The sequence below is a fragment of the Gopherus evgoodei genome, chromosome 3 (genome assembly GCF_007399415.2).
Source record: "Gopherus evgoodei ecotype Sinaloan lineage chromosome 3, rGopEvg1_v1.p, whole genome shotgun sequence".
Taxonomy (NCBI): Eukaryota; Metazoa; Chordata; order Testudines; family Testudinidae; genus Gopherus; species Gopherus evgoodei.
In genome coordinates this window covers 186539933-186557537 of record NC_044324.1, presented here as the reverse complement: position 1 = coordinate 186557537, position 17605 = coordinate 186539933, and the positions used below count along the sequence as shown (strand labels likewise).

General features: G+C 43.6%; 1 protein-coding gene across 1 annotated transcript in view; it reads left to right on the top strand.

Moving 5' to 3' along the window:
- The first annotated feature begins 977 nt into the window (after nt 1-977).
- THADA (THADA armadillo repeat containing) overlaps nt 978-17605 on the top strand; it is a 334882-nt gene continuing 318254 nt past the window's right edge. Inside the window, 6 exon segments of the mRNA XM_030557656.1 lie at nt 978-1130; nt 7607-7704; nt 9611-9705; nt 10164-10294; nt 16200-16348; nt 16511-16543. Coding sequence (XP_030413516.1) covers nt 1039-1130; nt 7607-7704; nt 9611-9705; nt 10164-10294; nt 16200-16348; nt 16511-16543 — 598 coding nt within the window. The 5' untranslated portion in view covers nt 978-1038.

The following is a 17605-nucleotide window of genomic DNA, read 5'->3' as shown; positions in this document are numbered from 1 at the left end:
TGATTGCAATTGCAGTGATATTACAGAAGGGTCAAATATTCAAAACTGGCTGCCTAAATTGCACCAACTGAATTTACACTCACATTGCAATTGGAAAACCTCAACTTGTATGGAAAAATAATACAAGTAATTTTAATGGAAATGTCACATGGAGGATTTTCAAATGAAACCTAGGTTTTGGAACAAACCAATATCTTCCGCTGCCTAGTGGATCCTGGGAAGACAGAGACCAGGAGGTGAAATTCTAACAGAGCTGTTCCAAGTCATGGGCCCAAGTGTCTGATGCCTGGATTCTGTGAATGAAATTCAGAGCCAATTTTTACTACTGCAGCAACCAGGAATGGATTTTTATATCAAACTCTAAAAATGACACCATCTGCCTATAGCAGTGCGCAGTACCACCACTGCATGGCACGCCATACCATTGACCCCACTAAGCCGTGGGCCATACTAGAAAAGCTATGTAACTATTTAGGGTGATTTTTTTTTTGTTAACCCAATATAGTTTTACAGATATAGCTTATTCTGCTTCCTGAACAGTCACAAGCTAAGTGCTGCTCAGGCACTTACCCTTCTATATTCTTCCTAGCTTTCATCCACTGATTTTGAGACTGAGGAACTTTTAGTCTAAAGATCTAGCTGGCAAAGGGGCAACTGCCCTCCAAGGGCATACGGGTCTCAGATACCATGGGGGTAAGTGCACCACAAGTTTCCTGCATAGACAAGCCCTCAGCACACTTCATTGACAGTTCTCCCACCCACGTAGTGTCCCTTAGCAGCACCGCTTAGCTTCAGAGCTCATCCTGCTAACGGAAGGGCTCCAAGCCCCGCCTCTCCTGGAGGCCAGGGAGCAGTGTGTGTGTTGTAATTGGCGAGCGGGATCTGTCAGTCAGTCCCTGTACCGACAGCCGGAGGGCCAGCATGCGTCACTCACAGCTGCCGCGGTTTGGTTCCGCGTCCCGGCCCCGCCCTCTCCCGCTCCGGGCCGGGAGCTCCCGCCCCTTCCTCAGCAGAGACAACACGTGGCCCGGCCGGAACATGATCGAGCCCCGCCGGGGGGCGGAGGCAGTGTGGGTGGGTGGCCAGAAGGCGGCAGCAGAGGCTGGGTGCAGAGCCAGTGTCCCCCTCGGGTAAGCGGGAGCTTCTCAGTGAAACCCCACGTGCTGGGGGGCGCAGGTGATGGGGGTAAATGCGCCAGGGGGGTGGGAGGCGCAGGTCCTGTCCCTTTCTCTGGTGATGGGGGGATAAATGCCCCAGGGATGTGGAGTCACAAGTCTAGCCCCTTTCTTTGGTTTTGGGGAGAAGGAGGGTAAATGCCCCAGAGGATGGGAGTCACAGGTCCAGCTCCTTTCCCTAGTGATGTGGAGAAGGGGGGTAAATGCCCCAAGGGGTGTGGGGGTCACAGGTCCAGCCCCTTTCCCTAGTGATGTGGAGAAGGGGGGTAAATGCCACAGTGAGTGGGGTTGGGGGCACAAGTCCTGCCCAGTTTTTCTGGTGATGGGAAGAAGGAGTGTTAATTCCCTGGTGCTCTTGCATTTCATGCCCTTGCCTTCAGCGTGACTGGAAGCTGTACCTTGTAAGTGAAGAGCAAAGGACTAGACTACTAGATTCCTGGGTCCTCTTCCATGTTGTCATTTATTTATCTTGACCTGTTTGCTTAGGGGAGTGGTCCCCAACTTTTTTGTGGCCAGTAGCACATTCATGTTTTCAGAAGAGTGTGGTGGGCGCCAACAATTTTTCAAGGTTTATTTTGTGTTTGTATGTTAAATAATATGAAAAACATCATGTTTAATGTTACATAATATATGAATCCATAAGATAAAAGGGTAATTTTACATGTAAAAGATATTAATTAAATTATTCGGCAATTTACTCTTTCACCTTACAATGTGAATTTGCTCTTTTTTATCTACCTGTAAGAAAAATTAAGGAGTTTTTACAAAATAAATATCATAAACAGTTTTCATCTTATTTATTTTAAAAAAGTAAAACATTGTTGAACTGCTGGTCCAAATATGTTCATTATTCTTACTTTAATATAGAATGAAACCTGCAGCCCCAGAGTTCTCTGTCCCCAGCAGGCGTGGGGCTGAGGCAAGGCCGGTGCAACCATTTAGGCGGACTAGGCAGTTGCCTAGGGTGCTGAGATTTGAGGGCGCCAAAAAGCGCCTCCCAATTTTTTTTTAAATGGTTGAGCATCTGCTGCTGCTGGAACAGAGAGGGAGTCTGGCATCCCAGGGGGTCCCCTGGGTCAGGGCGCCGCCGTGGCAGCCGGCATCCCAGGGGGTCCCCTGGGTCAGGGCGCCGCCGCGGCAGCCGGCAGCCCAGGGGGTCCCCTGGGTCAGGGCGCCTCCGCGGCAGCCGGCAGCCCAGGGGGTCCCCTGGGTCAGGGCGCCTCCGCGGCAGCCGGCAGCCCAGGGGGTCCCCTGGGTCAGGGCGCCTCCGCGGCAGCCGGCAGCCCAGGGGGTCCCCTGGGTCAGGGCGCCGGCCTGGCAGCCGGCAGCCTAGGGGTGGGGGTCCCCTGGCCCAGGGAAACCCTGGGCTGCCGGCTGCCACGGAGGTGCACTGACCCTGGGTCAGGGCGCCGCTGCGGCAGTCGGCGGTCGAGGGTGTCCGGAGGGGGTGGCAGGCAGCTCCCGTGGGGCTGCCGCAGTTGTGCCTGCGGACAGTTGGCTGCTCGCGCAGCTCCGGTGGACCTCCCGCAGATACCACTGCGGCAGCTCCACCGGAGCCACGGGACCAGCGCGCGGGGTGGCGAAATTGCCGTCCGCCTAGGGCGCTCAAAACCCTAGTGCCGGTCCTGGGCTGAGGCTTCTCTCTGGCTTAAGCCACAGCCCCACACCTAACAGGAACCGAGAACACCGGCGCCTGCAGCCTCGGAGTTCTTTGTCCCTGGTAGAGGTGCGGCCCCGGCTTCTCTCTGGCTCCGAAGCCAGAGAGAAGCTGCGCTCCGGTGCGTGCTGGGGACAGAGAACACCAGTGCCCGCAGCCTAGAGCCCCGGGGTACTCTGTCCCCAGCAGGCGCGAGGCCCCGGTTTCTGTCCCCTGCTGGGCACTAGGCGGGCCTCGTACCTGTTGGGGACAGAGAACACTGGCGCCTGCAGCCCCGGAGTTCTCTGTCCCCCCCCGGAAGGCACGGGGCCGCAGCTTCTCTCTAGCTTAAGCTGCGGCCCTGTGCTTTCCAGGGACAGAGAACGCCGGCGCCCGCTGCCTGCAGCCCCGGAGAAGCCGGAGAGAAGCTGCAGCCGTGCACCTGCCAGGAACAGAGAGCACTGGTCCCCACAGCCTGTGGGCCCCGGAGTTCTCGGTCCCCGGCAGGTGCGAGGCCATGGCTTCTCTGCCCTGCTGGGCACTAGGTGGGCACGCATAAATGCCCCAATGGGGGCCATGGCACCCATGGGCACCGCATTGGGGACCACTGGCTTAGGGCCAGATCTTTATCTATATGGTCTCTGAGGCATTTGACTGCGTAAGAAATAATCTCACCTTTGGGCACAACTAGGTGAGTATGCATGTCAGAGTACATCTTGAGGCCAAATGAAAATTTAGCTCTCCACTATGTGTTTCAGTTTCCTCATCTCTAAAATTGGTATTGTAGGTAATTTCAAGATGCTTAAATGAAAGGTGCTGTGAACGTGTAGTACCTCTCATAACTCAAGCCTGACCTCAGATGTACAGTACTTAACTTGTGTAAAACTGATTTTAAACATTAGCTTTAATAATTTTTTTAAAATAAATATTACAGTCCTAAAGTTACTTCCTAAAAGTAGGTTTGGGCTCTCATAGACTTTAAGGTCAGAAGGGACCATTCATGATAAACAAGTCTGACCTCCTGCACTTTGTGGGCCACAGAACGTCACCCATCCACTCCTGTAATAGACCCATAACCTCTGGCTGAGTTACTTAAGTCCTCCAATCATGATCTTTTTCTCTTTCACTTGCATAGATTTGCACTAATATTATGCATTTAATATAAATAAAATCAGTCTCTTCTCTGGGAGGAGACTCTTCCTGTCCCAAGTCATGTTTTCTTTCTCCACAAATTATTCACCTCAAAAACTGCTAGGGTACCATAAGAGGTTGTATCTAGTTTAGTAGTCCGCACTGGCAGTGATTATGATATGATAAGTAGGATAGTATAGTTTTCTGCTGGTGGCATCAATAGTATAGGCTGTGGACACCAAGGCACTTTTGCCACTGTGTCATCTAACCATGGTGATCACCTGGAATTGCACTAGTGGTGAATGATGGAGTCTGAAATTCCTGGTGTAGATAAAGTATTAAAGTGGTCGCTGATCTACTGGAGAATGGAAACTGGTACAACCTGGGACTTACATCTGGCCAGCTAACAGCTGAAAAGTAAATGGGATACAGAAAACCTAACTTTGAAAGGAAACAGTTGGTTTTTTTTGTTTTTTTTGTTTTAAATAATACAAAGCACTTATGGCATTTTTCATCAGTAGTTCTCATAGTGTTTTACAAACAGTAAGTCTTGCAGTTTTACTGATAACCTTTCTCTCAGCTCAGATTGCCTAAGGGTGCAATCCACAAAACAACTTAGGTGCCTAAAGTCCAGAGTTAGGCATCTAAGTCCCTGTGTATGGCACTAGTGCAGTCCTAAATGGCTGCTGCATAACCCTGTAGGTGCCAAAACTCACTGTGAACCAGCTTTGCACTGTAAAAATCCCTGAGACACCTAAGTTTTAGAGCCTGGGCTGTGCCCTCTGCTGCCGGCATCTGGATGTCTGTTTCCCATCTAATCCCAGAGTGATTCAGAAAATGGGAAGATAGACATTCAGCCACCTAAGTTGCATGTAGGGCCTGATCCAGTAGGTGGCCTTCAAACATGCCTACTGAATCAGGTCCTATTCCGAATCTGGTTGGAGGTGCTGGTGGGGCCACCTACCTTGTAATATTTAGTCTGGTGGATAGAGCACTTGCTTGGGTTGTAGAAGACCCAGGTTCAATTCTCCCCTCTTCCAGAAAGGGAGCAAGGATTTGAACAGGGGTCTCCTATCCCTCAGGAGAGTGTTTTAAGCATTGAGCTATGAGATATTTTGATATGAGGCTCTCTCAGTGTCTCCTTTTGAAGCTGTTCCACTGTGGATAAATGATGAGTGATTGGAGCAAGAGGTTTGAAGCGGGTCCCCTACCTCCCAAATTGGTTCCCTAATCACTAGATAATAGCATTATTCTTGTTATTTCCATTCTCTCTTGTCCCATCACTTCCTCCTCCTCTGGCCATTTTTTTGTGTAGTGAGGCAGGTACCTAAGTCATTCCCACAAGAAATGTCTTAGGTGCCTAAACTGAGTGACTCCAGCAAAGATAGACACCTTCCTGCAGCCTGGACTCAGGACAATCTCTGTGAGAGGGATGGCACTTAGCACATGCCTCACTTGTAGGCATCTCCCATTGGCTCGCTTAGGCAGCTCCACACCATGCATGCTGGCTTTTGTGGATCACATGCTAAAGTGCTTCTCTCTCCCTGTTCATTGCAGAGGGCAGTGGTTCTCAAAGCCGGTCTGCCGTTTGTTCAGGGAAAGTCCCTGGCGGGCCAGGCTGTTTTGTTTAATGGCCGTGTCTTCAGATTTGGCCTATCATGGCTCTCACTGGCTGGGTTCGCTGCTCCAGGCCAATGGGGGAACTGGCATGGGGTGAGGGATGTGCTGGCTGCCCTTCCCTTCTCAGGTTGTCCTGGAGGCAGGTGGCTAAGCTGTTTCTTGTTAGCCAGGTGCCATTCTCACTCAACACAAAACAACTAGGTGGGGGAAGAAGAAGCCTCCTTTATAAAACTTAGTTTGGTGGCTAGGGTACTCAACTGGGATGTGATAGATTATCTAGCTAATGAGAAGAAAAATTTTGAACAGGGGTCTCCCGCTTTGCAGGTGAATGCTCTAGCCACTGGACTGTAGAGTGATTCTCACTCTCTGTGCCCCAATTAATATTTAAGGATTTAATTAAAGTAGAGTGAGACACCCACATCAGAATATTCCTTAGTTCAGTGGCTGAAGCAATCATCTGAGAGCTAGAAAATCCCTATTCAAAGGGGGAATTGAACTGGGGTCTCTCTCATGCCAGATAGGTACCCTAACCAATAGGCTAAAGATTAGACAGAGAAGGAGGTGGCAGCCTCCCTTTTTTCTTTCCCAGAGTTGAGGCTCATGCTGGGGCTTAGGCATGTGATAGGCTTCCAGATGCCTGCCTGAAGCAGCTGTAGAATGCCCAAAGGCAGCTGCTTAGGCACATAGGGGATTTTTACAGTGAAAACATAGATGTCAAGTGACTTTATGCACCTACAGGATTAGGCAGAAACCAAGTGAGTGAGGATTTTGTTGATCATAGTAGTTCTTAAATCTGAGATTTAGGCACCTAAGTCCCTTTGTGGATGTGGTTGTAACTCTGGCGGCAAGAGAAGTTACTCACCAGTTTTGTTTGCTTACATGTTATAATCGTTTTGGGGGTTAAAGTCTGGTAGTTCTTGTGAAGTGAGTGACTGTTCACCATGAGCTACGCTGAAACTACCATCTCATTTCACATAAACTATCAAGCAACCTTTGGATGGTGATGCTTTCTGGTCATTATCAACCTAAACTAAACTTTGAATTGTTAACCTCGAACTGAAAGACTCTGGGCCCCATTTACAATCACATGCACATCCCAATTCTTAAAGTTTTGCATCAGATAACATGTAATTGGTTTTTAAAACATCTTTTTAGTACTGGTGAAAAGTCCCTTATTTGTTATTTAACCCTCTTTATTAGAAACCCAGACATCTCTACACTAGTAGATCTCTAAAAGACCTTGCCTGATGGATTCAATATCCCATTTATACAGGTCAGGCTGGCCTTAAGCATTAAGTGAGATAGGACCTTGGCCAGCTCAAATTTAACTCTTTAATTCTTGTTCTCCCAACAATTTTTAATCATTGTTTTCTGCCACTATTACATGGCCCAACTGCCCTCCAAGGGCTTACAGTTCTCAGGTACCATGGTGATGAGTGCAGTATAAATTGCTATAGAGTGCCTATCTTTCATCCACTGGTTTTGAGACCATGGCTATATCTACACTAGAGATCTTACAGCGGCACAGCTGTACTAATGCAGCTGCGCCACTGTAAGATCTCTCGTGTAGCCGCTCTATCCTGTTGGGAGAGAGTTCTCCTGTCAACATAATTAAACCACTTGCAACGAGTGACGGTAGCTATGTCGGCGGGAGGAGCTTAGTATCACTTATCTGGGCAAAACTTACGTTGCTCGGGGGGGGTGTTTTTTCATATCTTTGAGCGACATAAGTTTTGCTGACCTAAGTGGTAGTATAGACATGGCCTGTGCTGTGGTTTTTTGTCTTCTATTTTGTGTCATGAATCCTCAGTGAATTTTAGATGAAAAACTTGAAGTGCTTAAAAGTGACAAAATGAAACAGCAGTGAATTTACCACATTTCCTGTAAAAAGATTGTGGAAGTTAAAATGGAATGGAACAAAGTATTTTAGGGAAAATATGAAGATCAGTGTTAATAGCTAAAAATGAAACTGTCTGTGAATTAATTATGCTTTGAAACAGTATTTTCAGCAGGTCCTAAAGTTTAAAACTTTTTTAAAAAATAGGTTACATTTTAATCATACAAAAATGGTTTTGAAGAAGAAGAAAGAAATTCAAGTTGATGCATTCGTTCTTGAGTGCCAAGAGCTTGAAACACTTCGATGTAAGTATTATTTTTTCCCTAAATTAATTTGTGTAATTTGTCTGTTTGTAGAATTACCTGAATACCTACTAAAATTGATGTTTTTTATTTTTTTAAATGCTTTGTCCCTAAGAATAATTAAAGAAAAGAAAAGGATTTTTAGCTTGACTGGCTTCAATGGAGTCCTAGTCCATCCTCCTTCTGAGGGAGGAGGGATAGCTCAGTGGTTTGAGCATTGGCCTGCTAAACCCAGGGCTGTAAGTTCAGTCCTTGAGTGGGTCACATAGGTATCTGGGGCAAAATCAGTACTTGGTCCTGCTAGTGAAGGCAGGGGGCTGGTCTTGATGACTTTTTCAAGGTCCCTACCAGTTCTAGGAGATAAGATATCTCTATTTAAAAAAAATATATATATCTTGGCTGTTACTCATAGGTATGAATAGATACTTTAAAGTATGAATGGCCCTTTTAGGACTATGATAAAGATGCAGAGGGTTCCTAAGTAGAAAAACACATAAGAGACTTTAAATAACTGCAAAATAAGGCATTCATGTATTTCTCATGATTCTTGGATTTTCCAAGCACAGTTTGATACTTTTAGTTCAGATACTTTTAGAATGTTGTATGTTTGGTGATCAAGTGTGATACAACTTTTCAGTAGTCTTTGTAAAAGGAATTAGTAATAAAGACAAATATGTTTATATTATTGAGAATTTTGACTTTGTATCTTACAATTAGGAACATAGGAATTAACACATGGATCTGAGGTCCATGTAGTCTAATATCTTTTCTGCAGTAGTGGCCAAAAGCAGATGCTTCTAAGGAAGGTTAAAAACACCACATTAATCAAATATGGGATGATCTGCTTCTGACAATAAATTCCATCCTGATCTTAGGGTATGTCTATAGTGTAGTTCAACATTCGCAGCTGACCTGTGTCAGCTGACTGGGGCTCGCAGGGCTCAGGCTGTGAGGCTGTAAAATTGCAGTGTAGGTCTCCAGCCAGAGTTCAAATGACTGCCTTGTTAGTGGCTTGTGCCCTAAAGCATGTGGTTTAATATCACTTCCAAAAATTTTATCATTCATTACAAGTCCTGGGCTGCTGCTTCTTGTCGTCTCCAAAACTCTTGTGTAGGACATGACATGCTGTTGGCCATAGGGACACTGGGAACCAGCAGCCCACCAGAATTAGTCCGAGATGAATGTTTTCTCCTGTATTTGGCACTGTGTCCCTGACCCAGCACAGAGAAGAGGCCAAGTGCTGTGGTCTATGCAATTCCCTTTTGCAGGGTTGATGCCTACATACTCTAATCTTAGAAGCTCTGCAGTTGGCCCTTTTCTGAGTCACTCCAAGTGACTTTTTAAAAATGAGGTCTGAACAGGCTTTTCTGTTTCCTTTTGCTTTTTTTCTTTGCGTTGGGTTTTATCTAGCTGAACTTCCCATTTAGCATGGATTTTCCCTTTTTCGGTATGGTTGTTCATTTTCTTAAAAAACTTACATGAATATGAAATTTGTGCATGTGTGAGTGTGTTTTCAGGATCACCTCCTTATGTTCGGTAAAAGTACATGTAAGAGTACATTCTTCTATCCACAGATTATTTTGCAGAATAATAGGCTGATTCTGGCTTTAATGTTTATCTACTATTTTCATATAAGTGCAGTCGTTTTTGCTCTGTGAAGAACTAGGCCAAAGGTTAAGGTCAATACAATGTATTCAACATGTAATATATTCTTATAAGTGCTAAGTATGGTTATGATAATGAAAGGCTTGAGAAAGCGACAGATTAAGTGTAGGGGGAAGGATAAGACAATAGTGATATGTTACAAATATGATATAATTATGAATTGTTTACTGGTTCAGAAAATCAATTTACTATTTATTATGTGGTTCCCAATTAAAGAGAGCTTTTTTTCCCAAATAAAATGTAGCATTTGCAGATGCTGAAGACCAAAATCTGGCTTCTCTGCTGTTGCACTGTGTACAGCTGTCTGATGGTATCCATCAAATCTACTCTATGAAACAGGTAAATCTTTGCTAATATTAATTAATGGTAAATTGTAACTGCTAATTTATCATGATACCTGAGAATTTTCTAGGCACCAGATAGCAAGAGCTATTTTTAATGTACACTTGTCTTGTACATTTTAAACATTATTAGAACCAATTTAAAAGAGCAGTCAGTATTTCTCCATATGTTATAAAAGTTTAGTCTGATTTTTCAGAAATGCTCATAGACTTCAGTGGGAGCTGGAGGTGCTCAGTGCCTCTGAAATCAGACACTGCGAGGTGTCTGCCAGCAGAAAAAATTACAGAACAGGAAAAAATTTTGAACCTTTATTCTGACAGTTGAAATTTGATGGCAGAAAAAGAAACTTGTGAAGTAAATTCTTTTAAATTTTAGGTAAAGGAGAATTTCATTTCTTTTGTGTATGAGTACATAAAAGTTTAAACTCTGTATGGTTTTTAATTTGTTGTTCACAGATTGTGACATTATTGAAGAAGATGGATAGAAACTCTGCATGTAGCCCCATGATTAAATGCTGTTTGGATATTATTGGAGTGATGTATTTTTCACTGGGCGCAAAGAATCCCTTGAAAAAGGTGTTGGCAAGGTAATTAATTGGATAGTAAATAAAAACCCTTTTTTGTTTTTCAGAAATAGTAGAATTTTAGCTAAGTAGGAACATCTGCTGCCACAGAATATTTCACTTAACTTTCAAGTACTTTATTGTATTATAGTTCCAGTACTGACGTTCATTATTATTGTAATAAGGATATGGGTTGTCCTTTCTGCCTTAAAATTAGCTGGCTTCTGTAGAAATGATAGATTTATGTTGGTTGATAAATATGATTTATTTGAGTAGATAAATTATTTGATTTATGGTCTGAAGGAATACTCCATGAGTAGAAATGGTAGAATGTGAAACATAAAGAAGCAACATACATGTGGGTACTATAAACTGTATTAAAATATAACTTCAAAATGACATTTGAGTAGAAAATAAAACTTATTTCCACAGTCAAAGATGAATCTTTGTGTTTGTGTTCCATCTGGGTACAAAGAATTTTGTTATGTTAGCGGCTATGGTGTCACATGCTTATGCTTCGGTATTGTAGAGGTGCTGTTGCATGGTTTTCATTAATTTTACACCTTTAATATGTTTGTGGTTTGGGATCCTGTATTTAAGTGTTTTAATTTCATACACTCCAAAACATAAGCAGTAAGAAATTATCTGTGCTCTAGCATAGAATATAAAGCGTCAGTTGTGCAATGTATTCTGTGCTGGTGCCCCTCTTGTAGCTGCACAAAACTCCATTGACTTGAAGTCATTGGGAGCCTGTGTGGCATGGGAACTTGTGTGCCTGCACCTAGTTGCAGAATTAGAGCCTGAGGCTTTGATTTTGTGATGAAATGTGTGATGGAGGACCTAGGGTCATGCAAGCACAGAAATTCAACTCCACACATTTTTGTGCAGCATCTGATCCTAATTCTGTAGCTGTGTGGACCTGATCCTTCGGTCCTTATATAGGGTAGGTTGGGTCTCATTATTGCTGGTGATCTGTAGATTAAGATATGATGCTTGAGATTTGGAATTGGTGCAGGAGTGACTTAGTGGAAAAACCATGGGTGAAATCCTGCCAAAACACCTATTGACTTAATTGGAATCAGGATTTCATTTTTGGTTCTACTGAAGGGATAGAAGGAAACAAGAATCCCAAGGAGTCATGGGGAGTAGAAGTCTGCTGGGGGGTTGAAATCTCAAGGAGTTCTGGGGTAGGTGGTGTGGGAGGTTGGGGAAGAACTTACACAGAGGCACCTCACTGTTTTTTAGAGGCCTGTTAAATGTTGATATAGCCATATCCAGGCTCTACTTAGTTTTAATCCACCCCGGATTTTATTCATACTGTCCTAGGAGAATGAACAAATACTGCAGAGTCTTGGTTTGGAGTAATTTTTAAAACGTTAAGGAAAGTTAAGTAAATACTATTAAAAAAGGAATCCAAGGTAATTTAGTGTGTTTGTTTATAAGCCGACCCCCCAAGATGGTTAGGTAAAAAGAGCAAAAACGATATGACCTTTCATAAGCTGACCCTGTATTTCAGGGATTGGCAAACTTTGGCTCCTTGCCCATTAGGGTAAGCCTCTAGCGGCCTGGACGTTTTGTTTTCCTGGAGTTCAGAGGCATGGAGCCCTTGGCTCCCAGTGTCCACGGTTTGCCATTCCTAACCAACGGGAGCCACTTCCCGCAGCTCCCATTGGCTGGGAATGGTGAATCGCGGCCACAGGGAGACAAGGGGCTCCATGTCTGCAGATACTCCAGGTAAACAAAATGACAAGGTATTAGTTATTCAATTCAATGATTCCATAGAATTTAAAATCATCACATTTTGGTGTAGACCCATTTATAAGCTGATCCCCGCTCTTTGATGCCTCACTATTTTACATTTGGCTTATGAATGAGTATATACGGTAATTCCTTTAATATAGTGGCTATATCCAAAAGCAGTAGTTCAGATTAAAGAATTTAGGACTAGTTTTACCCTTTGTGTGTATATAATTCATTAAATGCTTTCCAAATGTCATTTTAAAATGACTTTTTTGGTTTGGATACAGCAACAAATAGATTTTAATTTAAAAAAGAACGAACTTTTTGTTTTCTACAAAAGCATATCACTGAAAGTCATTTGGTTCATGTTGCTTTAAAAACCACTCTTTTCCGTTGTGAGGAACTATGTGCCAGATTTAAGATAGGAAGGAATTTTTTTGGCTATTATAAACCCCAATAAATAAGGGTTCATAGTGGAAAAGCTGACATGCATATATGCTCTACTTTCAAAATTAAATTAGAATGTGTCATATTAAATAAAATATTTTAATAGGTTTAAATTAATAAAGTTAAATAGGTCATTGTCATAGAAACAAAATATTATGCTGTGTGTTTAATTTGAATTCTGAGTTAGAAAAGGGGTGAAGGGCTAAATCTAATAGCTCTATATTCTAATGAAACCTTGTGCAATTAAACAAAATTAATATAAAAAAATCAAATTGCAGAACAATCAACTATTGTCCAGTCAGAGGTGAAGTAGAAAGGCTGGCAGATATTAAATACATTTGTGTTTAGTACAGTATCCTGGATTCCAGCATGTAAGGTGCTGGGACTCACCACTGCAGTGCCCCCTGCTGGATGTCCTGGGGATCAGCTCTGTTAGTTATTGCACCCTCTTCTGGTGGTGTCTCACCATCATCACTTCTGCTCCAGTGGTATTTGCTACCTTTTCTAGGCCATTGTTAGCTCTTTTTATTTATTTCTATGTTGTGGTTTAAGAGTTTGCTGGTTTCATTTGTTTTTGTTTTGGACATTAAATGTAAAGCCAAGATTAATCTTGCTGTCTTCTTTGCTTTCAAAATTTACCTGAGAAATACTTTGAGTCCCCAAATATTTTAACTTTTTTAAAATCTGTATTGGGAGCTGGACTCTCTTTACCTTTTTTACATGCCTCCTCCCCCCGAACAATATAACAGCAAAGAAAAACCAGAAATAGGATGAATGGCACTCAATAAATAAGTTATTGCGATGAGCAGTCCAAATGCATTATGTGGGGACAGATGAAAGGTTCGATTGTTCCATCCCATGGGAAAAGGACAGGGAAGTCAGGATCCTCCATGAGTTTGACCTGGTGGAGAATCCAAGAAGTCGTCTTCTCGGGTGGGAAGCAGGAAAGAAGATTGGGCAGGAGATGTAGCATCCCAACTTGAATCCTAGGGGAGCTGTAAGGATGGGAATCCCTAGTGATTTGGATGCAGAGATATCTGAGTGGAGGGCTGATTTCCTGGTGCTTCAGTAAATTAAATCCCCATGTAGCATTGCAGTAACAGTGGTAGAGAGGACCCAGTACAAATAAATACTGCTTAAGCAGCATTTACTTCTAATAAGATATTCGCAACATAAGTGAACAGGAGAAGGGCCTTAGGTCTACCTCCCTGTTGTCTGTTCTCAAAATGCAGAAAGAAAAGACCACATGGAAGCCCCTTTGCTGAAGCACTTCATAGTTATGGATGTTTCAGAAAAGCATAGTTAGGTGCTGCATATTCATTGCTCCTTCTCTTTCATTTCCCTTTTTCCAAGAAAGAGGTGGTGGATCAAAGTCCCTTTCCCTTAGCCCAAAGTTAATAGCTCTTCTGTTTTGCACTGAGGTTTGTTTTATGGCTCTGAGGACTAAATGTCAAAAGAAATGCCCAGTGCTCTAAAAGAGCTTATTTGATGATGTCAAATTTATTAATTTGACACAATGTAGAATTCTGTTATAGGTAAAGAATGGGTATATAGGGGGATATCTCTGTATTTTTCTCCAGCAGGAATGAGCAACAGGGAGTGGATCATTTGATGATTACCTGTTCTGTTCATTCCCTCTGGGGCAGCTGGCATTGGCAGGACAGGATAATGGGCTGAATGGACCTTCGTCTAACCCAGTATGGCCGTTCTAATGTTCTTTGTTCTTTGAATTCCCTCATTATCAATGTGTTATCTCACTGAAGAGTCTTGCAGTTAAACTGTGGAAATGTGATAAAAGGTCTGATCCTGCAGCCTTTAATCAGGGGAAATTGCTATTTATTCCAGTCAGGATTTTTCCCTGAGTAATGACTACAGGACCAGACTCTAAATACGCTTTTACTATAATCTCATTTAATCTAATGTAAATACACTTTTAAGATTAATACTGTGGATACTATTGTTTCCTTGTTCATTTCAAAGTCTGAGAAGTAAATTTGCTTAGTGTTCAGTCTATACACTAAATAAAATGTTTGGGGGAGAAATCCTGACTAGTTTGATTTCCTATGAGTTATCCAAATAGCTTGCACCAAAAATACTGTCCCATCTTCTATGCTTTCCCTCCTTATGTATGAAAAGTAACTCTTACAATCTACTGATTTAGGGGACAATTAAATGCTGAAATAATGTTGGTTGTATTTGGAGTGTGAGTGAGGGCTTGGTGTCATATACATAAGTAGCTCCTTGCCCTAAGAATGGCAGTCTACTTTAACAGATGATACATTGGATGACAAGCATGAGGTATTGAAGCAGTCTAAATCTTGCAGTGATAATCCCTGGAGAATTTCATGTGATAAATGTTTGTCTGAGAATTCTCTCTTTTTTTTTGGGGGGGGGAGGGGGGGCATGTTACGAGATTAGAAGAGATGAGGCAAGGGAAGCTGCTGAAAGTCAAAGGGGCAGCATGGGAGAAAATGAAAAGATGAGTGATGGAAAAGATGAAGAAGCAGTTAGCCCAGAGTACTTCTGGGGAGATTTTGTGTGGCTGTTCACCCTTAGAAAATGCACCCCCCAACAGCAGAATTCCTGTGCTTCCCTGCTGAAAATGGGGGTGGAACGTCAGAGGGAGGGGAATGTGGGAGTGAGGGGAGAGGGATGGAGAAGAAAAGAGGACAGGGCAATTGCAGGGGGAAGCGGGAGCCTGGCATGCGGTATTTGCTCAGCAGCAGCTGGGGCTCACCTGTTAAGCAGGCCCATTAAACTCTCACCCTGACAAGCCCTACCCCTCTATACCTGGACCCCTCTGAGCCCCTCACACCCAGACCCCTCCACTGATCCCCAGGGAACTACACCTGGACCCCCACCCCATCAAGCCCCACTTCTCCAGCAGCCGGAGCCCCCCCACTGAGCCCCACCCATCTTCACCTGGATCCCCTGCAGAGTCCCATTGTCCCTGCACCCAGAACCCCCAATGAACCTCTGTGCATGGAGATCTCCCACTGAGCTGCCCACATCCAGATTGCCCAACACAGAAACCTCTCACTCCACACTCACTCCACAACTGGATCCCCCCACACTAAGCCCCTCCACACTTTGATCCTGCTGGACTGAGACTGCCCACACATACCTGGTGCAGGAGGGCAGGGCCCTGGGGAGTTTCTGGGGCAGGCCCAGCCCTAGCAGTGTATTAGGGTCAGGTGGAGCCCCACTGCCGAGTCCCTGTACCGGGGAAGGTGGGGGCGTCAGAGTGATCTCCCACTCCAATGCTGCCAGGGGCCTGTGTTCCCCACTACCATGCTGGAGCCACATTTATTTATTGACAAATTAAAAATTCTGCAAATTTTATTTTTTGGTACCAAATTCCCTCAGGACTAGCAGTGGCTTGGGAGAAGCTAATTTTTTAAAAACAAACTTCGTACTTCTGGCTGTAATTAAAAATGTCTCGTGTCTTAGAGTAATGTATCTGAGACTTGTTTCTACCAAATACCTTTATACTTGCATTCATTTATGTTTATTTTTTTCAATGTTGTAAAATGCCTTGAACTCTGGTCCTGTAATCAGATCTGCATGGGTACGTCCTTGCACCTACACAAAACCCCATTCACGTCATGGGTGCTCAATACAGGCTTACACGGATCCAGTTGCAGCACTGAGGTCCAAGTTTTTCACCAGTTTGGCAACTTTGATATTGTGGATGCTTTTTAATATCTGCTTGAAATAATTGATTGTTCTCTTTCTATTGTAGTTCACTAAATGGCCTTCCTGAACAACTTATGACTGAAGCAGTGCACAGTTTTGTTCGTTGTCTTAAAGAAGAACTAAAAACTACAGACTTATGCTTGTACCGAAAAGTAATGGACAATCTTGCTTCCTGTATGGAAAACTTTAGCCTAGGTATGATCATATGCAATATTATCTTTCATATTTTTAACTTATTCAGTTGTGATTTGGAACTTGGTATTGTTTATAGTGGTCTTGGTCTGATTGAGATGATTGTAAAGTAAATGATTGCTTCTAACACATACTTATTAACATACATATTTTTCCCCCCCATAGGCAAAGCAAGTATTAACAATTTATTCAAAGAAGGTAAGGTCATGCTATTTCTATAACAGATACAATAAATGTAACCTTTTTGTTTGCTTATGTTTTCTTGAGATTAGCTTAAGGCAGGCATGACATTTTAAATATGCATAAGCCCCACTCTTACTCCTTTATGAAACTCCCATTCAACAAAACTAAATGTGAAGACAATATAAATAATTTTTGAACAGCTCTTCTTAGTAGGCATGCTAGAAAATGGAAAAAATTGCATGAAGATATTCTTCTCCATTGTAACTGGAACTTGGTAGATTCGTCTGTTTTTCCAGGACTTTTTATCTTTCATCTTCAATTCCCTTAGTTGCATTTATTGCTGTTCTGAATGAACAGATCTCAGTGGAACCTTTTCAGAGAAGGAGTTGGTATTGAGTGACATGAGGCATTCTCTCTCACACTTCCCCAACCTGAGGTTGGGTGTGATATCTGTGAACCGTTACCAGCCTCTGCTGACCAAAGAGAAAGAACCAGGAGCTGGCAGCGATGAATAATTTGATCTACCAAGAGCATAGTTAATTACTGTATCATTTATTAGAGTCCGTTTCTAGACCATAGGTTAATGGCAACTTGATATATTGGAAAATTAGGTCTTTGTTCAGACAAAATTCAAAGATCCCAGGCCAGGGGTGGCCAACCTGTGGCTCTGGAGCCATATGCGGCTCTTCAGAGGTTAATATGTGGCTCCTTGTATAGGCACCAACTCCGGGGCTGGAGCTGGAGCTATAGGGGCCAACTTTCCAATGTGCTACAGGGTGCTCACTGCTCAACCCCTGGCTCTGCCTCAGGCACTGGCCCCACTCCACTCCTTCCTCCGAGGCCCCTGCCCCTTCCCCTGCATCTGCCATGCGCTTGCTCCTCCTCCTTCCCCCACCCTGAGTCTTCTGCACATCACAAAACAGCTGATAGTGGTGGGCAAGAGGGGCAGGAATGGAGGGTTAGGTGCTGATGGACAGTGCTGCTGGTGGGTGGGAGACACTAGGGGTTGGGGGGAGCTTATGGGGAGCTGCTGATGTCTTACTGTGGCTCTTTGGCAGTGCACATTGGTAAATTCTG